This window comes from Artemia franciscana, chromosome 11, assembly GCF_032884065.1.
Source record: "Artemia franciscana chromosome 11, ASM3288406v1, whole genome shotgun sequence".
NCBI lineage: Eukaryota > Metazoa > Arthropoda > Branchiopoda > Anostraca > Artemiidae > Artemia > Artemia franciscana.
Window position 1 is genome coordinate 23,039,016 of NC_088873.1, and position 26,255 is coordinate 23,065,270.

Here is a 26,255-nt window from a genome sequence, read left to right on the forward strand (position 1 = left end):
AATTATTTTTTCTTTAACGTGTTAAAATCAATTTTCAGATAGACAAAGAAATTGTAGCACTTTTTGGCTTTTCATGGAAAAGTGCGTTTTGCTGTGTTGTACGTATTACAGTGCGACAATTACCGCCAAAGTGCGACAGTTGGCAATCTTGCAACCCTGATAACCTTCATATATTCTTTAGTTTATATAATAATGTAATTTGGCTATATATTTGTACATTAGTCAACTTTCAATAATTGTAGATATCTTATTTGCGTTTGAAGCACAGTAGAGAGAATTTATATATCCGTAAACCATGGTTTGTAGCCTCCATGAAATCATCACAGATCAGGACATCAATAAATTACAATTGCCCTATAAATCATTACCTTAAACCAATTTTTTTTTATTTAAATTACTGTAAGAAATTAAAAAAATTATAATAATTCTATGTAATAATACAATTCTTAAAGTTTATTTTGGAAAATATTTTTCTATCATTTGTCTTTGAGGCTATGAAACCGGTTTTCTGATATCTAACCTAAGCGTAATTCTTTATTGTGTTTTGCTTAATTAACAAGTACTGGTCGTTGTATGCATTTTCTGTTCATTGAAGCTTGGTCTGTACACATAATATTTTAATATTTTATGTTAGTATATTAACCCCAAAAACCGACTCATTATTAGTCGGACATCAATTAGAAAAAAAGTTAACCCTCCATTCAAAAAGGAAATTATTTTATTAATAAAAGGTCTAATTACAGTTTGGGATATGTTTATAGATGTGAGCAGATAAGGTAATTGCCAGTTAGTTGGATGGTCAATAAAATTATATGATTTATATGTAGCAATAGTTCAAGTTCTTTATTATTCATTGACAACACATATTTAAAACTATTCGCATAACATCCCCGGCAGGGACACTGGCTCGAAAGCCGGGCGACAATACAAACGGTATAAACAAACAAATCCAGAAGAAACGGATGTCATCACACTTCTCACTCTATCGCACACCAAAAAATAAATACCAAAAAACATTTATTAAAATTACTGTCATTATTTATCCGATAGCTCAACAGCAACTCACAAATTAATATTCACTAATTAGCAGAGCTTTGATTTCAGTTTTTAATGTTAATAGCGACAGACTATGATCAAAAACGATTCATACATGTTCCAACAATTTGTAATAATATTTTTAGACGAAAATCTAGACCGTTCGGAGACAATGAAAGACACAGGAAGCTTATTTAAAGGACGAGTATTATGGTCGAACTGGGGGAGGGCCTGGAAAAAAATGATTTAAAACAATCTGGTAGCAGATCCTTTAGATAACGGACACGGAAAAGTATACATTGAAAAGCTAAGGTAGTTGCAAGTTACGTGTGGCAGGAAACATATACAACTTCGACTAACATAGTGGTGATTCTGGCCTCTCTGGCACCCAGGGCAAAATCTTGATTAGTGCCCCCCCCCCTTGTTACCCAAAAGTTTTCAGGCCAAATTAAAAAAAATCTTTATTGAATAAATTTTCCATTTATGTAATTCTGACTTTTCTTACTTTAGCCTCGTAAAATTATTATTTATTTAGTCCTAATTGATTGCTTCTAATTCTTCATGTTCTATGCTCATTAACGTTAGATCATTCAGTCGCTTATGCCCCTTTGTCGAACTGAGGTGCGTTAATATTAGTTTAAGCTTGCTAAACAACATCTCGTTACTGGCCACCTACACTTCAATCGCTAATAATATTTGATAGGCAACTCTCATTTTGCAAAGACTTCTCCATTTGCACTATTAATTTTAATAACACTGAAATTAATTTATTTTGGTCTACTTACTTTAATTTTCAATGAATGGTGATGAAGATATGGGGAAAATGTTTCAATTTATTTATACTTGCTGCCATGTGCATCCTCTACTTTATTTTAAAGTAAAATAAAAATTAAAAAATGATTATAATGCTAAATTATTTATTTGTAAATTTGCAACCCTAAAATTTCTCCACCTGGGGCAAGGGCTCTCTGCCCCCTAACACCGCCTCTGTACTAACAATTCACTGCAGCGCCAAGCCGCCCAAAGTCAACACAGTTACGCATCCTCTTCTTTTTGTCCTAATCTATTCAAAGTTTCCTTCTTGCACTCTACCAAGAAGTTCCAATTTCCTTTATATCCTTCCTTACAACCTCCTTCTACCCCGTTTGGATACGACCTGCTTTTCGTTTGGCTCTAGATGTTTGGCCGAAGAGGACGATCTTTGGCAATCTGTCAACCTTCTTCGGCAAAACGTGTCCTAGCCACTTGAACATTTCTCTCGTTATAGACCTAGAAAGTGGAACAGGTCCACATTTTGAGTATAAGAGCTCATTGAAACAAATGAGAGATGTATGTGCTTAGTTTGATAACAGGTGATCAGAGTTGGAGAGCTGAGCATTAAAGCGTATTTTGTTAAACATAATTTGTTGGTGAAATATGTTAAGACTATATAAACTCAATTCTGCCAAGAGGTGGAATCAGGACTTGCATCGGAATGGGAACTGTGATGGATAGACAGGCTTATTAAAGAACTTAAGAGCAAATTGAAGCAATAGAAGTACATATAACATCATAGACGCCCTGGAGGAATATAAGACGAAACAAAACATCCACTAAAAAATAACGAGGAGTCTTCCTCCACTCATTATTCGTCGAGATCTAAGCTGGAGCGAAGTATTGGTGCAACAAACAAGACAAAAATACATTTCCAAATTGGTCAGATCCTTTTTTTGTCCATGATGTAATATCTTTTGTCGGTATTTAATGACTTGGATAAATAACTTCGTTTGAGCTCTTTTGGATTCAGTCGGGTAATAAAAGAGTATGGGAAACTGATAAGAGCAAACACTCTTCGAATTATTTTTTACTGATAAGGTTTTTAACATAATGCCATGATTTATTCTTTGAACCTATTAGTCCAGGAGCCAAGGCCTAAAATGTGACACCTCTATGGTAAAAAAAAAAAATAATTAAGAAAAAGAGGCTATCCAGTGAAAGAACCATACAACATTTGATATAGAACATAAAATGAAAATATATCCATAGATAATAAAATCAAAAATAGTTATCATCATCAGAATCCGAGACACATGCACCTCCACAACTACATAACAAGCTACAATTTTTTATTCCTTCACAACCGCAACGCAACCTAAAACCATTTATACAAGTACAATATGGCGAGGTTCTCTGGATCAAAAGTGACCACTGAGGCAAGGAACTGGTTAATGGTAGGCTATCACACCTTGGGTTTCGCTGAATACTCATCCAAAGTTGAAGAGGTATCCATGTGGAGCTTCACCACGCTCTTTCTTTCCGAAAATCCTCCTCCAAGGAAAATGCTGAAATCACTTCTGGGAATGCACTGATTTTTCCATTCTGCAAGCACTACTTTGATTATCTTTGCTTTACACGTGGAATTTGTGAGAAGAGCTTTGAAGTTTCCAAGCATGATTGTCTCTGTCATAGAAATGTTTTTGTCAATAATTTATTGCCTCTTTGTTCATGCTACTATCTTTGAGGCAGGCAGAAGAGCTGGAGGAGTTCTTGTGACCAAAAAGTCTGTCATACCTATCTGCAACCACATGCAACTGTCAAGCCTCTGCAGGTAAAACATCCAGAAGTTTCCTGAATATCCTCTGAGAGAAACATTTCAAAGTCTCTTTTTCAATTGGCTTTTGAGATCCCAAATGTGGCATGAAATCAACAATCACTCCCACATGGTTGCAGGTTTGGCTGTCTGCTATTACAGTTGGCCATGAGTCTATATTCAAATAGTTCTTAAATAGATCTCGCAAAACTGATTTTTTACCAAATGGGAGCAATTCGTGCAATAAGAGTTTTCCCAGAATGTCCACCGGAGATACATGACCACCTGCAGAATAATATATAGATAACATGACCCCAGAATAGTATATATATATATATATATATATATATATATATATATATATATATATATATATATATATATATATATATATATATATATATATATATAACAGTTCGTGGTAACTAACTGTAGTAAGGAACGACCCGGCTCAATAGTAACCAAAACTCTAAAAAATTGAATTTTGATACCAATAGCTACATAAAAAAATCGCATTTTAATGCTGATTTCAAATATATAACTTTCATCAAGATTAGTCTGACTTATCAAAAGTTACGAGCCTGAGAAAATTTGTCTCATTTTAGAAAATAGGGAAAAAAACACCCCCTAAAAGTCAGACAATCTTAACGAAAATAACACCATCAGATTCAGCGTATCAGAGAACCTTTTTAGAAGTTTGAGAACCTTGTAGAAGTTTCAAGCTCCTATCTACAAAAATGTGGAATTTCGCATTTTTTGCCAGAAGACAAATCACGGATGCGTGTTTATTTGTTTTTTTGTTTTTTTTTTTTTGTTCCCAGGGTTGATCGTATCGACCCAGTCGTCCTAGAATGTCGCGGGAGGGCTCATTCTAACGGAAATTAAAAGTTCTAGTGCCCTTTTTAAGTGACCAAAAAATTGGAGGGCACCTAGGCCCCCTCCCACGCTCATTTTTTCCCAAAAGTCACCGGATCAAAATTCTGAGATAGCCATTTTATTCACCATAGTCAAAAAACCTAATAACTATGTCTTTGGGGACGACTTACTACCCCGCAGGCTCCCTGGGAGGGGTTGCAAGTTAAAAATTTTGACCTGTGTTTACATATATTAATGGTTACTGGGAAGTGTACGGATGTTTTCAGGGGGATTTTTTTTGGTTCGGGAGGGAGAGTTGAGGTGGGGGGGGGGGTTACACGGGAGGATCTTTCCATGGAGAAACTTCTCATGGGGGAAGAGACTTTCAATGAAGGGGGCGCAGGATTTTTTTGCATTATTTAAAAAAACAAGGAAAAAATAAATATGAGAAGTTTTTTCTACTGAAAGTGAGGAGCAGCATTAAAACTTAAAACGAGGAGAAATTATTGCGCATATGAGGGGTTTACCTCCTCGTAATACCTCGCTCTTTATGCGAAAGTATTTTTAGTAATTTCAACTATTTATTCTACGGCCTTTGTGATTCTAGGGTCATTCTTAAGGAATTGGGACAGAATTTAAGCTTTAGTGTAAAGAGCGAGGTATCGACGAGGGGTGAACTCCCTCATATACGCAATAAAAATATACGAATATAGAAGTTCGTTACGTAAGTTAATTCGTAAATTACGTATATTTTTAGTTAAAAAATTAGAGGGCAGCTAGGCTTCCTCCCTCTCTCCTTTTTTCTCAAAATCTTCCGATTAAAACTATGAGAAAGCCATTTAGCCAAAAAGAAAATTAATGTGCAAATTTCGTTTTAATTATTTATGTGCGGAGAGCCAAGATCAAAACATGCATGAATTAAAAAACTTCCAGAAATCAAATAAAAAAAAAACAAGTTTTTTTTTAAATGAAAGTAAGGAGCGACATTAGAACTTAAAACGAACAGAAATTACTCCGTATATGAAAGGGACTTTTCTTCCTCAACGCCCCGCTCTTTACGCTAAAGTTTTTTCCTTTTTTAAAAAGTAGAGCTAAGAGAAAGAGTCAAACTTTAGCGTACAGAGGGAGGCGTTGAGGAAAAAAGCCCCTTTCATATACGGAGTAATTTCTGTTCGTTTTAAGTTTTAATGTCGCTCCTTACTTTCACTTAAAAAAACTTGTTTTTTTTATTTAATATATATATATATGTTGATAATTATGTTTCATTTTCTAGGGACTGTTGTCGTTTCTCAGTGCGCCGCTTATTGGTGCCTTATCTGACGTTTGGGGAAGAAAATTGTTTTTGTTAATAACCGTGTTTTTTACTTGCGCTCCTATACCTCTAATGAGTATAAATACATGGTAAGTATATCTTTCTTGTTCTTCTATTCCCTGTGTAGGTCATTAAATACCCAGATCTCATTTTCTGCGGTAAAATATGAAATAATCACAACTGAAATAGTAACCATAAAAGCTGCGCAGACGATCCTCGTTTTAGCATAAGACTGTGCTGTAAATAACTGTACTCTCAAATTGATTTTTATTCATTTTTTCTAGTATTACTTTTACGGATTGTAGGAATAAAGCTGTGCAAAATACAAATAGAAAATAATGTGTGATTTGCCTATTCCTTTTCTAGACGAAAGACGCCTACTCCAACTAAATGGAGTTGAACTGTGCAAAATAAGAAGAAAAAGTGTTTGTCGCGTCCTTTCGATAAAAAAGTGACAGTATGCTTTTTACCAGGTCCACACATTAAGAAGAACAGATTTTTCTCTAGCGTAGAGGAATGGGGTGGAAAATAAAAAAGGTGTATTTTTGACCAGGTTAAAAAAAAAAATAGGCAAGAATATTGCTTGTACTGAGTACTTTTTTCCTTTTTTTGACGTTGGACTGCAATAAAAGGATGCTTTTGTTTTAAATTTTTGGTTTGACTAAAAATAAATCTAAATTTAATGGAGGTTCAACCTTTAATACGTTACGAATAAATTTGTTTAAAATTCATTCTAGTTCTGCTAGGTAATGCTGCGTTGCCAGTGGTACTAGTAGTATTTAAAGTATATATAACCCGTATTAAAGTGCAAAAGTTTCCGTACTTATCAATTTCCCAGGCTCATCTATTTGAAGCCGTGGCCTATGTTGTGTGGCAATATCATTGTCCGCTTATTATTGGTAACAGTATTTTCGTCTAGTAGTGTATCCCTGCTTTTAAACTGAGCATTCACAAGTTTAGTGGATTTTATCCTTGGAAGTAGGTGTTATGTGGACGGTGGCAAGGATGAATTTGTTAGTAGGATCGTGCCGAGAAAGTAAAGATACAAGGGTATAGATGCTTACAAAGGACTTGGCTTTTTGTTAGAGATGAAGAAAAATGCAAGGTAGCTCTGAACATAAAGTGCTCTGAAACAGGTAACAACTTGCTACCAGTAATGGTGAGCAGATATAATTCTTTCCATATTTATTCTTAACAGTGAATGCTTTCACATTTTTGCCCTAAGCCCAGCTGGACTTTGAGAAGTCCTACATAGGTGCTAATTTAACGAAAATTTTTTATAATTTCCATGATTAAATAAAATGCTTACCATCGCTAATTGCCACTTCTTGCTTAACATTATGATTGATTTTAGTTTATAATAATTATATTTGGTCTCGTGGCTTTTTTACGTTTTGATTTCTTAGGTCCATCTGAGAAAAATAATTTATAAGGGTAATGCAAATCCAGAATTCTGTTATTGTGCACATCAAGTATGACTCTATTCGCTGATAAAATGATTTGTGTGGCTGAGGGCAAACGAGAATTGTGAAATCCCTCCTCCCCCTGCAAGGGGGTTGTGAAATCCTCCCGCGAGAATTGTGAAATCCCCCCCCCCTGTGCCAATTTAGAAGTGTTTCAACATGGTAGCTATTTATGCGTTCTGGAAGCATAGTATTTATCTTTCGTCTAATGAGGCATCTAGCATAGTTAGGGTAACGGGAGTAGTTCTTTGCCCACTTTCCTTGCTTCTGTATGGAACACCCTCCCAAATGAAGTAATACCGAAAGTCAGTCTAGTAAATTTTAGGTTTCAGTAATTTCTTATGGAAAGAAATATCCTTGCCGTGGTCAGCAGATCATCTTTCACTGATCAATGGTGCTCTAAATGGTAGCAGTTTTAGTACTTATATTGAATTGCTGTTCTTGCTAGGACGATAACTGTATTCGTATTAGCAGTGGTATTTAGTTGCTCAAACCTAAGCTTGTCCTAGGGTTGCCACTTGCAAACACGAAAGTGCTATTTTAGCACTATTTCATTATGTGTAGCTCATGCTCAGGGTTGCCGACTGTAGCACCAAAGTGCTATTTTAGCACTATTACAGTCAATCTTTTGATTATAGCACCGAAAATCGTTGTTTAGCAATCAAATTTGAACAATTGTAACAGTTTCGGAACTGACTGTCGTGGCAACCCTGCTTATTCTTCTTGAAAAGGTGTCGAATGTGTGAAAACTTCATATCTGTCAGTAGTCTCTTTATGTACCACATGTTGCAATTTTGGGACAGTTCTTTGAATAAATAGGAGTATCTTTTGTTTAGACATAACTCTCTGCCATAAGATTCTTGACTTGGAATCTCTCCACAGGAAACATGTTGCGTCATGGCTTTGATTTGAAGCTCCGTATGTTTTTAATTTATTTATTTTTTAATTGCCTTGGAATAAACAATGAAGTTCACTAATATCAAGAGGGTACTGTTGCTCGACTTTGTTTATAATTTGAAAAAATTAAATGTATTTTAATTTTTAAAATAAAATTAAATGTCTAATTTTTCTTGGTCTTGGGTCACCAGGCATTAAATGCATTCATTGGACGCTGACCTCCTCGGGTGTTGTCTTTCTCATAGGTTTGAGTAAAAATTGTTTCCCATCGTGGTCAACTCAATGCTATGCAATTAATGATTAAAAATAATCTTCAATGTCACCCACCCTGAACTAAGGTCTGAAAAGTAGATGACTATAGAATTTACTTATTGGTAAATAAATATCTTCCTTTATGTTATGATGGTTTTCTGAGAAAACTTAGACAAGGCAAATTCCAGTCCCTGGATACATATTGCTTGCCCAATCTGCCTTGGTATGTGCACCAGCTGATCTAGTCTGCCAGATCTGGAACCCAAGCAATTTTTCTTTGGAATGTGTGGTGAGCGCTTATCTGACGAATCAATGTATGTATTTTTCAATTATGTAGGTTTTTGATTAAGACAAATTTTATATATATATATATATATATATATATATATATATATATTTAGGTGGGTGACATTGAATTTAAAGTGCCGAAACCCTATAGGCAAGTGTGTATTCTCCTGATGAGCCCTTGTGTTGGGTTGTTCCCTCTGAATTATTTGTCTTTACAGATTTTATTGTTTGGTAAATGACGACTTATACTTATTGACGACACGACTGCCTGTCCATGGATTATTCTTTATGGTTGATTGTGTATGGTTATGCTGTTTGACCTATGTGATTGTATGGACGAGTAGGGTTAAGGCCTCATTCTTAATCACTAGTGTAGGAAAACAGTCTTCCTTTTTTCCTTCTGTCTTTTTTTTTTTTTAATGTGTTTGTGTTGTTGCATTGGTGATTTCTCTTTTCAATATATATATATGATGAGGGATTAATTGTGACGACTTTGTTTTTAATTGATCTGATTTTATTTGATCATTTTTTTTGTAACGGCTCAGTCTTTAAAAATCAGTGGAGGAAAAGAATGGGTAACCTATTCCAATTTGAAAGTAAAGAGTTCTCGCCGGTTTGAAACTCATTCATGGGAGATCAGGTAACGGTTAAAAATAGAAGTGTTTGCGAAGTCTGCTACTATATAGTAGTAGCAACTGGTGTTGGCACAATTGTTTCCTTTTAGAAGGAGGAGGGGTAACAAAAATATTGTAATTAAACTTAAAAGGGCATAGTGAATTGTGTGTTTGTTGTTCTTTAAGGGGTAGGTGGGCGCTTGGTTGAATTTCCAGACTTAAGCCTAGACTAAGCTAACCATATCAGAAATTGTATCGTACTTTCCTCTAAATATCCATAAAATATAATTGGTTATAAGCTCCACCGCTTATATATGGCGAGGAAATTCTTTGTCCAAGGGGCACGGGTTCAATCCCAGTTGTGACCAGTTATTTAGTTTGGGACGGGGGTCAGTGGCGTGACTCTGTAAGCTCAGCCAGAGTCGACCCAGCTCTAAATGGGTACCTGGACAAATCTCAGGAAGGGTGTGTGAAAGCACAGGATGGTTGGCCCCTAACCCCCCATTGCACTTCCTGGCTGAAGGGCCACGAAACGGAGATCAGCACCGCTACTTTGGACCTTAAGGGTCTAGTGCCGTCTTACTTACTTTACTTACCGCTTATATGTTTCAACTAGACCTATAAAAGCTTGTGAGAATTTTCATCTGGCTTATTTTGTCCATTGTTTGGATTTTTTTTTTCTCCTGTTAATGATTGGCACAATAATGCCTGTGTAATTTCAAAGTTCATTTTGTTGTTGGAAAAAAGTGAAATTGTTATAAATTTAATTATCTCAATCATTAAATTTAGTTCCCTATTTGATTGGAAACTAACTAACTGGTTAACTTTGAACTTGATTCTCTCTTAGTAAATATTGTTATATCGTTTTTTTTTTCAAATACATCTCAAGTTGTATGATGCACAATATTTTCTCTAACCCCCTCCCTATATGCTGTGGAAATCTCCAAGGAACCTTATTGGGACAACTTTTATTTCTAGTTATGATTAACGATATTGGTAAGGAATTCCCCCAAAGGTGGGACTACGCGGATGACTTGTCGATTCTTGAAGTATGTCACAGGAATATTAAAAGTAACCTCCTCGAAATCCAGACCATGTTTTGGATGAAGCTAAAAATCTAAATATGAAAGTAAATTCCATTAAATCAAATATAATGACGATAAGTTTCTTAAAATCCACTCCCGTTTTCCTTGACCTTATCCCACCCGAAATGCTTGTGAAACCTATTAAACTCCTTGGTATCACAATTTTAAATAATCTCAAGTGGGACATGGATGTTTCAAATATTGTGAAACAAGCAAATGTTTCATTATCTATTTTAAAACTGTTAACAGATTTTTTGGGGGGACGGGGGGTGACGTTTACCAAAAACTTTAAAGACGCGTCAAAATTTGTTTATATTCATTTTTTTACGTTTTTACGAGTCGGTACAAACATCTCGGTGGGAGGGGTGTTCGTACCCCCTAACCCCTCCCCCCTGACTATGGCATTGCCTCTAGTGTAGGGTTTTTGGGTATGGTGTATTTTTATTTCAATTTAACATCATTTTTGAGGTGTCTCAGGTTCTTTCAAAATCGAAAAAAAACTTTTTGTTATGACAAATTATTGTTCAGTCGAATACAGGTGTAACTTGCTATTTTCCAAATTAATTCTCAATTAGGAAATTTTTGATTACTATGGGTCGTCATTTGCTCTTTACCAAGTTGTGGCTACTGCTGCATCTAGAAAACATAGCTGTGTGAAACCAGGGCCAATGAAGCAGATTTTTTTTTTATGTTTTGTTATTAAGCTGCTGGTTTTTGACTTTTTAAATTTTGTCGAAATCCAGTGTATGTTTGAACAGCCATTCGTAAAAATAACTTTGGCTCTCCAGTCCATATTGAATCGAAGAGTCTATGTAATATTCATTTCATTGTTGTTACTTTTTTTATTTGCCCCAATCGTGAATGATATTCCTGTTGAATTTTAGGTGGTATTTTGCAATGATCTCTATATCTGGAGTTTTTGCTGTAACGTTTTCAGTAGTATTTGCTTACGTTGCTGACGTCACTGAAGAGTCAGAAAGAAGTGCGGCCTATGGACTTGTAAGTTTCTCTTACCTTTTTTGTTCGGTCCTTTTATCTGTGCTGCTAATCATTGTTTTCTATTTCTTATATGAGCCTTGACAAAATTTATTTTCCAAAGTCACGTACTCATTTGTAGTTTTTCGGGCAACCTTAGACTTTTTTTTACATTATTAACAAAAATGTAAACCATTAAAACTATAAACCTATACGAAAGGGAAAACAATATTTTCACTTATGCTTAGCGATTATCTACGTAAACATTCCTAAGAAACATCCTAAACTAATAAATCAAATTAAACACCTTCTCCCATGGCAACAACCACCATCCAAATACAACCCCATCCATTCACTCCACCCCCAGCCCTACGACCCAATCAAACCCCCTCCAAAAAAAGGTAAATAAAGTAGCTAATGATAACTAATTCCAAAAGAAATACTCTTTTAATCTATTTTGAAACTGTGGGAGGTGCTCAGCCGCCCTAACGCTCACAGAAAACGAACTCTATATGGGAGGATCAAAATAGTTCAAAGTTAAACCATACTCAGGGACGAATCTTCAGTATTTTTATTAGGGGGGACAAGAGGGGTTCATATCCGGATAGTCAAGGGGCATGGGCCATAAAATAATTTTTTCTCCGCATCATTTAGGGGCAACTGATCCTCCCCCAGCGACGCCCCTGGCTATATCTCCAGTTTAATCGAGAGGCATTACCAACACACTGGTACTTGGTATTACGAAAAGTGAAGGAAACTTGGAAAACGCAATTAAATAAAATATTTCGACTTCGGATCAAGGATATAGTTAGAACGCAAGAAGGAACTTCAACTATCATGAGCATGGCCCTTGAACAAATAGCCGCGAGAGACGTTAGATAACATGGAACATTTAAGTGGTTTAGATAAGTTTTTGAACAGTATGAAATATCCTTAATTTGATGAGGCTTGCATGAAACTCAAATGTAATATGTTCATCTAATAGATACCAAGAAAGCGAATAGATCAAGAGTCTGGCCGATAAGTTTTTGTGTATTTTGCTTGGTTTATGTATTATCCGTGTATTTACATATAAATTGTTTCACTTTTGATTGATTTTTCAATCAAAGGTAGAAGAGCTGAAATAGCCTCGAGGTTCGGGTAGTGGGCGTTCCTAAGGGTCTGTTGTTAATAGGTGGGCTTCTCAGAAAGCAAGCAACATTTTGACTTGGACCGAGTGAAGGGAACTGTTTTCTATTATATATTTTTGAAGACTATCAATCAGTTCATGGTAACGAATTATAAGTAAGGAGCGACTCTGCACAATAGTAAATGAAACTTCCAAACAAGGAATCTTGATAACAACTGATACATTAAAAGAATTGGCTCTTTATGCTGATACCAAATATATACAATTCATCAAGTTTAATGTTACCTGTCAAAAGCTAGAAACCTGAGAAAATTGACCTGCTTTTTGAGAAAAGGGAAACAACTCCCAAAAAATAAGGCAATCTTAATGAAAATCACACCATCAGATTCAGCATATTAGAGAACCCCTGTGTAGATATCTTAGGCTCTTATCTACAAAACAGTGGAATTTTGTTGTTGTTTTTTTACCTGAAGAAAAGTCTTGTATGTTAATTTGTCTGTTGTTTTTGTTTTTTTTTTCCAGGGGTGATTGTATCAAACCAATTCTCTGAAAATATTGGGAGAGGGCTCGTTTGGACTGAAATAAAAACTTCTAGTGTCCATTTGGTTTGAATGAGAAATATTTTAAAAAGTTTCAAGACCTAAACGTAAAGATTGAGGGGTGAGGAAGGAACAGCACCCTCATCTACGGAAAAATTTATGTTCCTTTCAAGTATAATGTTGCTCCTTGCTTTCATTTGAAAAAAAAAATGTGTTTTTTTTATTTTAAACTTTTAAAGTGTAATTTAAGAGAAAATGAAAACACATTGATTTTCTCAGTGAATCTTATTTTGTGGTAAATTTTTTTTTTTGTTTCTTTTCTTCAAAATCTTATTCCGTGGCTTTCTGGTTCAAAATTTTGTTGTTGTTTTTTTACCTGAAGAAAAGTCTTGTATGTTAATTTGTCTGTTGTTTTTGTTTTTTTTTTTCCAGGGGTGATTGTATCAAACCAATTCTCTGAAAATATTGGGAGAGGGCTCGTTTGGACTGAAATAAAAACTTCTAGTGCCCACTTGGTTTGACCAAAAAAATTGAAGGGCAACTAGCCACTCTTCCATGCCGCTTTTTTTTTCTGTCCAAAGACACCCGATCAAAATCCTTAGATTTTGTTCAGTATAGTTTAAAGATCCAATAACTATGCCTCTGGGGATTACATTACCCCCTACTGTTCCTAGAGATAGAGTTATAAGTTATGCAATTCGCTCTTCGTTCACTTGTATTATTTATTATTGAGAAATATGCGGAAATTGTTTGGGGGGGGGTGAGTTTTCTGTGGTGGATTTTCCATGGAGATTGAAGTTTCTGTGGGGATTTTCCAGGGGAAATTTTAAATTAAATTAAGTTAAAGTTTAATAAATTAGTTTTTTCAACTGAAAGTAAGTATCAACATTAAATCTTACAACGAACAGAAATCGTTCGTATATGGGGTGAGCTGACATTTCCTCTTTACACTAAAGTATGTCCTTTTGTCCCAATTTTTTAAGAACAACTCCTGAAACACAAGCGTTGAATTTGAATGAGAAATATTTTAAAAAGTTTCAAGACCTAAACGTAAAGATTGAGGGGTGAGGAAGGAGCAGCACCCTCATCTACGGAAAAATTTATGTTCCTTTCAAGTATAATGTTGCTCCTTGCTTTCATTTGAAAAAAAAAATGTGTTTTTTTATTTTAAACTTTTAAGTGTAATTTAAGAGAAAATGAAAACACATTGATTTTCTCAGTGAATCTTATTTTGTGGTAAAATTTTTTTTTTTTGTTTCTTTTCTTCAAAATCTTATTCCGTGGCTTTCTGGTTCAAAATTTGTTCTATTTTGCGAAAAGAATTTTAAAGCCTTAAATTAAATTTCATATTTCAGTATTTTATTATATAACTGTACCAAGAATATGTGTAATTATTGTTGCAAAGACTCTAATTAAGACTAGAAATTCATTTTCTATTTTTAGTCTTAGAGGGTGTTTTTATCAATGCCTAAAAAGGTCCTTAACCTTTCCGTTTCCAAGACGTTCATTCACCCAATTCTTTCTCTGGATGCTATTTTTCAGAGTGAATTCCCACCATAGCATTTTTATTGTGGTTTGTTTTGTGCCACAATTTCTATTATGGATTCGTATAAATATTTTTCAACATTTCCTAACGAAAACAAGTTCATCAACCTAACTTAACTGAAAGACATAAGCAAACATTTGCTAAGGGTGCTAAAATCCAATTTGGGCTGAGGCTACAGTCATAAGACAAATACTCAAGAAGAAGAAGAAACTGAAATTTAACCAGAAGTGCATTCATAACTCCAATCTAATTAACGCTACTACTTACCTATATAAGTTAATATACCAGCATTTCTTTTCATTTAGTAATTCTTTTCTATGCTGCATATAGAAATCGTTAGTTTGGACACCGTCTAATTGTACAGTGGATTAGATTGTTCTGATGGGAGAGCGGTTTGGAGCATATTTAGGCTTATTACGGCCCATATTTTCCCTTTGGACTAATGTTATCGAGGATTGTGATCCCCTTCCATTCACAAAGGTCTAGCTTAGACGAAATATTTACTTTAGCTTCGCTTTGGAACTTTGCTTTCAAATAAGCAGGCAAAGCGCACCCAAGTGTCTTTCCTCGTATGCATTTCACCCTGCCTTTACGCAAAAATAAGACAGGGTGAAATCTCAGGTGGCAAAATGTCCTTCATATTGTTACTCTTTCATTAGCTGTGAAAGAGAGTAAGCTCGATGCTCAGTCTATTCGTTGTCTAAAGGTTGTCTCTCAGTCTAAACGTTGTCAGTGGACCATGTAGGTTTATGTTTAAGGTTCACAGAAGGGTATCATTGCAATAGGATATTATTCAATGCTGTTACCCCTTATACTTTCGGCAAATCAAATAACCTAGTTCTTAAGCTTTAGGACAGCGCCATTTTAACTAATAGGACAGTGCCAACTAATGTTATCGAGGATTGTTCACATGGGTCTAGCTTAGACAAAAATATTTACTTTTCCTTCGCTTTGGAACTTTTGCTTTCAAATATGTTGGCAAGGTGAACCCAAGCGTCTTTCCTCGTATACATCTCACCCTGCCTTTACACCAAAAATAAGACAGGGTGAAACCTCAGGTGGCAAAATGTCCCTCATATTATTACTCTTTCATTTGCAGTTAAAGGGAGTAAGCTCGATGCTCAGTCTATTCGTCTCAGAGCAAACGTTGTCAGTGGATCATGTAGGATTATGTTTAAGGTTCGCTGAAGGGTGCTGTTGGCCTTGTAATTTTTTACTGAGAAAACGGCTAAAATTAAAGGCACAAATAAGACTTGTTATCACAGTCCCTTGATATTAAATAATGTGAATTAAGTCAGCTTTAGCCATTTAGAAGAATTTGAGGCTACATTTTTTTTTAAAGGTGTCCTCTCCAACTTATATAGACGTGCTAAAAAGAAAGTTATCGAAAACGAGAAGGTGAAATACAAAGGCTTTTAGGTGATTTTCCTTATGATTTTTTTTACTGTTTCAGGTTTCTGCAACTTTTGCTGCCAGCCTAGTAACCTCGCCTGCACTGGGTGCCTACATTTCACAGACATATAGTGAAGATGTGGTAGTTGCACTTGCCACTGCTGTGGCTATATTAGATGTACTTTTTATTCTTGTTGCCGTTCCTGAATCACTTCCAGAAAAAATTCGGCCCACCTCTCAATGGGGAGTTCCTATTTCATGGGAGCAGGCAGATCCATTTGTCGTAAGGAAATACATGCCATTCATTTGTGCTTCTATTTTTTTATTTTATTTTTTTTTACATTCCTTTCCCTTGCTACTGATGGCCGTTACTGGTATTGAAAAATTATAGTTTGTCTTCTTTTTTTTACTATCTTGGAGTTTTCCAGTTTCTGAGGGTTTCCTCCTCTGCTACTAATTTTACTTTAAAGAAGCTCTTTTACTATACCCTAAATTTCAAACCTTTAATAAAAAATGTTGGACAAGTTTGTACAAAAGTGAAGCTATAACTGTCGTAAATAGTGGTTTAAGTTGTCTTAGTCGTTAAATCCGTATAGAAAGAATACCTTGAGAACTAAATGATTTTTTAATTCCCAATTGTTTCACCGAACAAGGAAAAAAAATGCAGAAATAAAAGTTTTTTCTCTGTTTTAATTCTCGAACTGTATATAAGCAGGCATACAGTTTGCGAAAGCTTTTTGAATGAGCAAATCTGTAACTCGAAATTATGCTTTTCTTTGTTTTACTCAAACTGTTCTTTATCTTTAAAAAATGCATGAAAGGATATTTGTTACCTTTTTTTCCTTCTTTCCCAAACAACTCACATAGAGTAAGTTACTTGTCGTTTTCGAGTGAATGCGGTTTTTTTTTTACCAAAAAATGTGTTTTTGTATACAACAATTGCCTAAAGAAACCATAACTTATTTCGTGTTTTATTTACTGGAAATATTAGCACAAGGGTGGCTACTTTTTCAAGTAGTTTCTTCTTTTCTTCTCTTTCGTAATGCTCTTCGTCTGATCAAATTCTTTTGTTTTTTCAGACTGAAAACAAAAAGTGATGGTCAATGTTGGTATAACCGGAGCAATTGTTTGGGGTCATGAAACTATTGTTAATAGATGCATTTTGACTTTTTGAACATCTTTTCTCTCTTGCAAAACTACCGCAAACTCACCGTAATGGAATTATTCCGGCCCAAATATTCTTGTAGTTGTTTTGCAAGAGAGAAAAGACGTTCAAAAAGTCAAAATGCATCTATTAATAATAGTTTCATGACCCAAAACAATTGTTTCGGTAATACCAACATTGACCAAAGTGATGTCCTATTGCTCAAGTGGGACTTTACCTAATTAGGGTATTCTTGGTGTAGACGCATTTCACTGCTGGCTATTAGAAACACATTGCTCCATTTGTTCTTCTTTCAGATGTCAAAGTTAGTCTTGAGGGTAACGTTATCAACTTCCTGGTTGATCATCAGAGACAAATTACTCTCGTAGCTCGTCATTCGCAATCTTTTCATTTATGTATATGAATGCCAAGAAAAGTTGCCCTCTGGGTAGGTTTAAAGACTCCAAACATGCATCCTTTATTCGATGCTCCAATTGAAAATACGCCATCGTTGATATTAGTAATGTTTTCCAGCAATTGTGATCAAACTTGGTGATGAAAATTTATTTGATTTATCTTCAGTTTTGATTTATCACGATTACATAAAAGAATCCTTTTCAATGAAAAGACACGTCAAGCCTCCACATTTAAAATTGTTGTTCTCTTCTCGTTTTAACCCTCTAACTTTTTTAGCTCTTTTCAACGTTCAAGAACTTGCTCACATATTGAGTTGACCGGTTTACTGAGTAAGCTAGTCGTCAGAACTCCCTCTGGTTGCTGTTGCTAAAAAAAAAAAAAAAAAAAAAAAAAAAAAATATTTGTTTTTAAAATTATGACAGGATGTTTCGTTAAAAATGATAAAAAGGCCAAAAGTATCTCTCCTTAATAATTAATAATTGAGGGTTTGCTTCTATTTTAACTGTGACTAGTTTGAGCTGATTACTTCGTCTCAACGCCAACACAATATCGGTATTCTTCCAATCTGTTTTGAAAGGAGGAGGGAAGCCCGTGATTCTGTGTTTGGATATGCTCCAACCCCGGGTTTTATGATCTCCAGTTCGTCTTTTGGACGGACAATGTCTTTCACTGCTGGAAATATTCATCACATGAATGGTTCATTTACCTTATCTTACGTAATAGAGATCAATGCAAATGTATACATTGCTTAATCAACATCATTTATTATAAAATATCTGTGGTTGTATTCTAGTACTGAAAACAAAAAGACGTGTCTCACACTATCTTCGAGGATATGTTAGAAAGTTATGATGAGTCTTCTGGTAGGTCTTCGTCCATTGGTTACATATGCATTGATGTAATTACTTCACATAAAGTTGGGGAGACGCGTAATTATTGGGATATGAAAATTTATGTATCTCTTGGTAGAAGACTGTCAAATGGAAGCCTTTATAATATATACCAGATAGTTATAAAAAGAGTAAAATTTTCGCATAAACTGCAAATGATGAAGGAGTCTGGCCGTCAAAAAAATTTGACTTACCATATTTTCCTTTCTAGCCAAGAGGCCCGCAAAATAATTATTTCTGTTACTGTACTTTGCACGTCACTCTTTTTTTTCAGATGTATATGAGGTGTGCCTCTGGTATATCTCTTTATATAAAGGAGGTCTGAACGAGTGACGGCAGAATACCTAAGCTTCCAACCGTCACCACCAAGCTATAACCATATTGATCACCAGGAAAGAAAATGTGGCTGAAATTGCATATTGTTGTCCAGAAATATTACTTAGGGAGTTGAATATAATTTAGATATTTTTGCCCTTTCACAGAATGGGGTTGGGTCAAGGCAATGAGTGAAAAACTGTAAACAGGTATTCAAGTAATTTTCACCCACAAGTCACACCGTTAATTTCAGCGATAAAAGTGTCATTACTAGTCAGGCACGTACGCAGGAATTTATTTGGGGGGGGGGGGCAAAACCTTCGAAACAGCAGATATAAAGTAGCACTTTTTTTCATAGTAACTAAATAAATGCAAAAAGCACCTATATCGGAAAATACAGATTAACTTTAATCAGTTGTATTGTAGCGGATGGAAGAAAGAGACTGAGGCCTCAAAAGTACGTTTTAGACTTAGGTTATTTTCATAGCTATTTAGAACCAGTGATTAATCTATTATATCCCACTGAAAGGGAAATTTTAGGGTTAATAGTGCAATATGGGTGCTGTGGGGTAGTTCTTCTATTGCAAAAACGTCGATTTTAATGAAAAATGATAGTTTCCAAAATTGATCCATTAAAAGCTGTACTTTATCCTGAAAATTCCATAATATCAAGGATAATTCTATTTTGCTGTAGAAAGCAAACTCTTTTTACAAAACAAAATAACAGTACAATCGCTAATTACTTCAAAGAGGGTAAAAAGTTAAACAGAAAATGGGTTAATAATTGGGCAGTGACTTGATCAGATAATTGCATGCTGTAAAATCCCAAAAAAAGCTTCATACATGTATCTAGATTCTTCAAAATTGTCCTACTTTTGCCAGAAATCTCAAGAAACCATAGGGAAATTAAACATTTCGAAAAATTTCGGGAGAGGGGCCAGGTCCGAAGGCCCCCCTCCCCCTGCGTACGTGTCAGTTACTGGTGAATATCACACGGTCATCATCTCTTCTTTGGCCTTGCCTTTATATTTTTAAAGTAGACTTGGCTGCTTTTATAATTTGATTTTTTTTTTTCTTGAAGAGGTTATATGATGGTATTGTCTGCTACATTTGTTTTCAGTTGAACTGTATAAAGATCGATTATTTCTAATCATTTTTGTTTGTATACACTACCTGCGGTTCCTGCTAGTTTTAACGTATCTTTCATTTTTCTTTTGGTTTTATTGGAGTTTATCTTCTGTCATACACTATCAGTGTTACCATTGTTTAAACCCTTTTTGTTGGGATAACCAAAGGCACTACTTTTATTATAGGCACTTCGACAAATTGGAAGAGACTATACAATTTTAATGCTATGTGTCACTGTCTTCCTTTCTTATTTGGGCGAAGCTGGACAATATTCTTGCTTCTTCGTATACCTTCAACTGGTAAGTCTTTTTCTTCACTGCGAAAAAGTATTGAGCTTCTTAATGCAAAATGAAGCTCATAATAGTACTTTAATTGCCATTGATGTAAGGCGATAGAAAGTTCTAATTTACTGCGTCAATGAACGGATAACCTTTTAAGGTATCCCTTTTATCTTGCCCTCTATGCTTACGTCTTTGTTGGGGCAGAACCTTAAGAATACGTGCAATGAAAATAGAGCTCAAGATCAGGACAAAATCAAAGGGAGCAGAACTCCTGTACAACTGAGAAGTGATGGTCAAGTCCCCTTATGTTACAATAAACGAAAAATACGGCCTACCCATGCACTTTACCACTATGATTACCAAAGAGCTTAAAACTATTTTTTGTCCTAATGAAGAAGGAAAAAAATAGCCTCAGTTTTATTAAGAGGTTGACAAGATGTTATTGAAAAATAAATGAAGAGATATACAAATTTCATATTCCTGAACTGACAACATTTCGAGTGTGTTCTGTACATTAAAAACATTAACATGAAGAACTCCTACTCAAATTGTTTGGAGATGGTTCCGTAGCACACAAAGTGATTTTTCAGTAAAAAAAAGCATTCCTAGTTATTTCGTAATCACAATAGATTTGATAAGTATGATATAATCAAAAATGAAAAATTAATGCATAAATGGAAAAAGGATTTCTGCATTCTTAATCATATTGAAGCTACAGGATATGTTATCTGCTTTGCTCCTGAATTTACTTATGCATAGCTGCACATTAACACAACCCAAGTCATTACCATCCTACTTGCGAGTTAAATTGATAACTTTACTTCGTCGTTATTTTTTTGGGCTTGTATGTTTGCTCTTTATGAATTAGTAAGCTACTTTTTAGCTAAAAGAAATATATCGGAAAAGACTATATATACTAACTGTACTAATCAAACAGTTCGTGGTAACGAACTGTAGTAAGGAGCGATCCGGCTCAATAGTAACCAAAACTCTAAAAAATTGAATTTTGATATCAATAGCTACATCAAAAGAATCGCATTTTAATGCTGATTTTAAATATATAAGTTTCATCAAGTTTAGTCTTACCCATCAAAAGTTACGAGCCTGAGAAAATTTGCCTTATTTAGGAAAATAGGGGGAAACACCCCCTAAAAGTCGTAGGATCTTAACGAAAATGACACCATCAGATTCAGCGTATCAGAGAACCCTACTGCAGAAGTTTCAAGCTCCTATCTACAAAAATGTGGAATTTTGCATTTTTTGCCAGAAGACAAATCACGGGTGCGTGTTTATTTGTTTTTTTTTTCCAGGGGTCATCGTATCGACCAAGTGGTCCTAGAATGTCGCAAGAGGGCTCATTCTAACGGAAATGAAAAGTTCTAGTGCCCTTTTTAAGTGACCAAAAAAATTGGAGGGCATCTAGGCCCCCTCCCACGCTCATTTTTTTCCCAAAGTCAACGGATCAAAATTTTGAGATAGCCATTTTGTTCAGCATAGTCGAAAATCATAATAACTATGTATTTGGGGGTGACTTACTCCCCCACAGTTCCTGGGGGAGGGGCTGCAAGTTACAAACTTCAACCAGTTTTTACATATAATAATGGTTATTGGGAAGTGTACAGACGTTTTCAGGGGGATTTTTTTGGTTTTGGGGGGTAGGGTTGAGGGAGGGGGCTATATGGGAGGATCTGTCCTTTGAGAAATATGCCATGGGGGAAAAAATTCAATGAAAAGGGCGCAGGACGAATCTGGTCACGTTAGAAAAAACGTCAAATTCAGAGCTTAATATACAATGCTGGGTGTTCGGAGCCTCTCTATTATGGAGTATAATTTGAAAATAACACAACTATACGAGCGATAAAACATATATACCACAACCATAACTCAACTAACGAAAGAACTGCTAAGAGATAACACAACTATAAAGCGAAAACAGGTGAAAACTAACGGGAAAATAAACGAACTAAGAGGTGGAAGGGGCCCAGAGAAAAAATCTAATCATTTTTCAATTTTGAGCCTAACTTCCGCAAAGGAGTAATAATGTCAGAAGCCCCGAAATACCGAATTATTTTCTTTTCAAACAGTTCGTGGTAAAGAACTGTAGTAAGGGGCGACCCGGCTCAATAGTAAACGGAACTCTAAAAAACGGAATTTTGATGCTAAAAGATACATCAAAAGAATCGAATTTTCACGCTGATTCTAAATATATAAGTTCCAATTAATTTAGTCTTTGTCATCAAAAGTTACGAGCCTGAGAAAATTTGCCCTATTTTGGAAAAAAGGGGGAAACATCCCCTAAAAGTCATAGAATCTTAACGAAAATCACACTATCGCATTCGGCATATCAGAGAACTCTATAGCAAAATTTCAAGTTCCTATCTAAAAAAATGTGGAATTTCATATTTTTTGCCAGAAGACAAATCACGGGTGCGTGTTTATTTGTTTGTTGTTGTTTTTTTCTTTTCCCCAGGGGTCATCGTATCGACCAGGTGGTCTTAGAGTGTCGCAAGAGGGCTCATTCTTACGGAAATGAAAAGTTCTAGTGCCCTTTTCAGTGATAAAAAAAAATTGGAGGGCAAATAGGCCCCCTCCCACGCTAATTTTTTTCCAAAAGTCAACAGATTAAAATTTTAAGATAGCCATTTTGTTCCGCATAGTCGAAAACCATAATAACTATGTCTTTGGGAATGACTTACTCCCCCACAATTCCTGGGGGAGGGGCTGCAAGTTATAAACTTTGACCAGTGTTTACATATAGTAATGGTTATTGGGAAGTGTACAGACGTTTTAGCCAAAAAAAAATTAATATACTAATTTCATTTCAATAATTTATGTGCGGAGAGCCAAAATCAAACATGCATTAATTCAAAAACGTTCAGAAATTAAATAAAAAAAACTAGTTTTTTTAACTGAAAGTAAGGAGCGATATTAAAACTTAAAACGAACAGAAATTACTCCGTATATGAAATGGGTTGTCCCCTCCGCAGTCCCTCGCTCTTTACGCTAAAGTTTGACTCTTTGCCACAATTCTACTTTTTAAAACAATTAAAAACTTTAGCGTAAAGAGTGAGGGATTGCGGAGGTGACAACCCATTTCATATATGGAGTAATTTCTGTTCGTTTTAAGTTTTAATATTGCTCCTTACTTTCAGTTAAAAAAACTAGTTTATTTTATTTAATTAAATAAAAGAGCCCGCTTTGCAGGCTGTTTCTAGAAAAAACTGCGCTTCACCGTCTTATTGATGGCACTCGTTTGCTCAGGCTAGATTGTAAGGAACTGTGGCCTTCTGCCCTTGCGAATGAGTAATGCTGAATGTTGAAAATGGATTATGTTGTCGTGATGGGATTTTTTATGGCACTTGGTATTAACCAAGTGACATATAGCAATCGCAAATTCTGTCGGTCTGTCGGTCCCGGTTTTGCTACTTTAGGCACTTCCAGGTAAGCTAGGACGATGAAATTTGGCAGGCGTATCAGGGACCGGGCCAGATTAAATTAGAAATAGTCGTTTTTCCGATTTGACCATCTGGGGGGGGGAGTGGGGGGCCCGATAATTCGAAAAAAATAGAAAAATTGAAGTATTTTTAACTTACGAACGGTTGATCAGATCTTAATGAAATTTGATGTTTGGAAGGATATCGTGTCTCAGAACTGTTCTTTTAAATCCCGACCGGATCTGGTGACACTGGGGGGGATATGGGAGGGGGAAACCTAAAATCTTGGAAAGAGTGGAGGGATCGGGTGAAACTTGACATAACCGGAACGGATCCGCTCTCTTTGGGGTAGTTGGGTGGGGGGTAATTCTGAAAAATTAGAAAAGTGATCGGATCTTCATGAAACTTCATATTTAGAAGGACCTCGTAACTCAGATCTCTTATTTTAAATCTCAACCGGATCCAGCGTAATTGGGGGGCAGTTGGGGGGACTGGAAATCTTATAAAATACTTAAAGCGGTGAGATCAGGATGAAACTGGATGGGAAGAATAAAAACCTGTCTAAGATACGTGATTAACAAAACCGGACCGGATCTTTTCTCTTTGGTGGAGTTGTGGGGGGGAGTAATTTTGAAAATTGAGGTATTTGTAACTTACGAAAGGGTGACCAGAGCTTAATGAAACTTGATATTTAGAAGTATCTTGTGCTTTAAAGCTCTAATTTTAAATTCCGACCAGAATCTGTGACATTGGGGGGAGTTGGAGGGGGAAACCGGAATTCTTGGAAAACGTGAAAATTGGGGTATTTTTATCTTACGATTAGGTGATCGGATCTTAACGAAATTTGATATTTAGAAGGAATTCATGTCTCAGAGCTCTTATTTCAAATACCGACCAGATCTTTTGACATTGGGGGGAGTTGGAGGGGGAAACCCTGGAAAACACTTGAAGTCGAGGAATCGGGATGAAGCTTGGTGGATAGAACAAGCAAATGTCCTTGATACGTGATTGACGGAACCGTACTGGATTCGCTCTCTTTGGGGGAGTTGGGGGGAAAGGTTCAGTGATTTGGCGAGTTTGGTGCTTCTGGACGTGCTAGGACGATGAAAATTGGTAGGCGTGTCAGGGAGCTGTACAAATTGACTTGATAAAGTCGTTTTCTCAGATTCGACCATCTGGGGGGCTAAAGGTAGAGGAAAAATTTGAAAAAATTAGGTATTGATAACTTACGAGTGGGTGATCGGATCTTAATGAATTTTGATATTTAGAAGGACATCGTGACTCAGAGCTCTTATTTTAAATCCTGACCGGCATTAAGCCTCTTATTTTCCTTTTAAATCAATCCATTGATTCTTAGAATTTTGTTAGAGCTCATACCATATGAGCTCTTGGCTCTTAGCTCTTCTTGCCTCGTCACAAGTACCATACGAGCTCTTAGCTCTTGTTTTCCTTTTCACTTTTTTTTTTACAAAAAAAACTGGTAATTCATATCTTTTTATGGTATATATTGAAAAAATCATAATGTTTAGTCAAGTAGTTTAGGTGTACATCGCATTTATGTAAGAAAGACTGTTTCCCAGAACATTCATTTATGCATGACTACTTTATTTTTTTAAAGATTGTTATCCGGAGCATTCTTTAATAAATTTGTTAGCTAATCGTGTGATATGGACTCGAAGATATATGTCTATGTCTGCTACTAAGGTACCATCATTTTGAAAAAGTTGTTTGTTTCTCATTTTAGGGTTTTAAAACTCCAGTTTTGAGCAAATTACAGTTTAAAAAATACTAATTTGAAGACCTAAAAGTATTTACTATTAACAAGTGTACTAGGCTACTCAGCGAGTCCCAGGGTGGTGCGTAGGGGAATGCACTTCAGATATGTAGGGTACCTCAAAAATGGTGACGGCAAGTTTTAGGCCCCTTTCCCTGAGGGCCTAAAACTAGTAGGGGCTCTCAAGTCTGGAGGACGTAAATACAGATGGTGGGGGGGAAGGTCTCTCTGTTGCACTCCTTGCTGATCCCCTAGGTTTGTGGGCTTGTCCGACGGCTACTCACCTTCCCCTGGCAGTGGAAAAAATTGCTCGGCATTGCAGGACACCGAACAAGAAGATCCCTTCTTAGAGGGACAGCTGTGAAGGTAATTTAATCCAGTACAATGGAAAATAGCCGCTGCTAAAGGGAGAAAGGAGTGACTTGTTGCTGTCCCAAATAAATAGCTAAGAAACGTCTTCTTTTGGTAATAATAGTGATGAAAAGGGTGAAAGACAAAGTAGGAACTCATGGCATCACGTCTGGGGAAACCTATTGTTTGACCAGAGATCAAAGTTTGTGTCGTTGATGATGATATTAATCATTCTACCATCTCCCGGGACAACCGACAACAATTTATCTAATTTGAAAATTCTTTGGTAGGAGAAGATTTCATCTAATAAATCCCTAAGGCACTAGTTTCATTTTGAGCCTTAAACGAGCTCAATCACTACTGCCAAGGTGTCAGCTTCCTATTTCTAAGTGAGCAAAACTACATAGAATGACTATCAAATGCAAACCTCGTGTACTTCTTCTTTGCTCTCGCACTATCGTGGATTAGGTCAAAAGTTAACAATTCCACTAGTTTGGTCATATTGAACGAACGTCAGCCAATCAGCTACCAGAAATCACATTTGGAGAACGGGTACACGGCATGTGCCCG

At 35.8% G+C, this 26,255-nt stretch overlaps 1 protein-coding gene across 2 annotated transcripts in view; it reads left to right on the forward strand.

Moving 5' to 3' along the window:
• The window catches only part of LOC136032979 (hippocampus abundant transcript 1 protein-like), a 68,056-nt gene that overhangs the window by 13,230 nt on the left and 28,571 nt on the right, over positions 1-26,255 (forward strand). For both annotated transcript variants that reach the window (XM_065713487.1, XM_065713488.1), the window contains exons 3-6: positions 5,733-5,860; positions 11,255-11,369; positions 16,013-16,234; positions 20,031-20,144. In XM_065713487.1, coding sequence (XP_065569559.1) covers positions 5,733-5,860; positions 11,255-11,369; positions 16,013-16,234; positions 20,031-20,144 — 579 coding nt within the window. The remainder of the gene's footprint in view (positions 1-5,732; positions 5,861-11,254; positions 11,370-16,012; positions 16,235-20,030; positions 20,145-26,255) is intronic.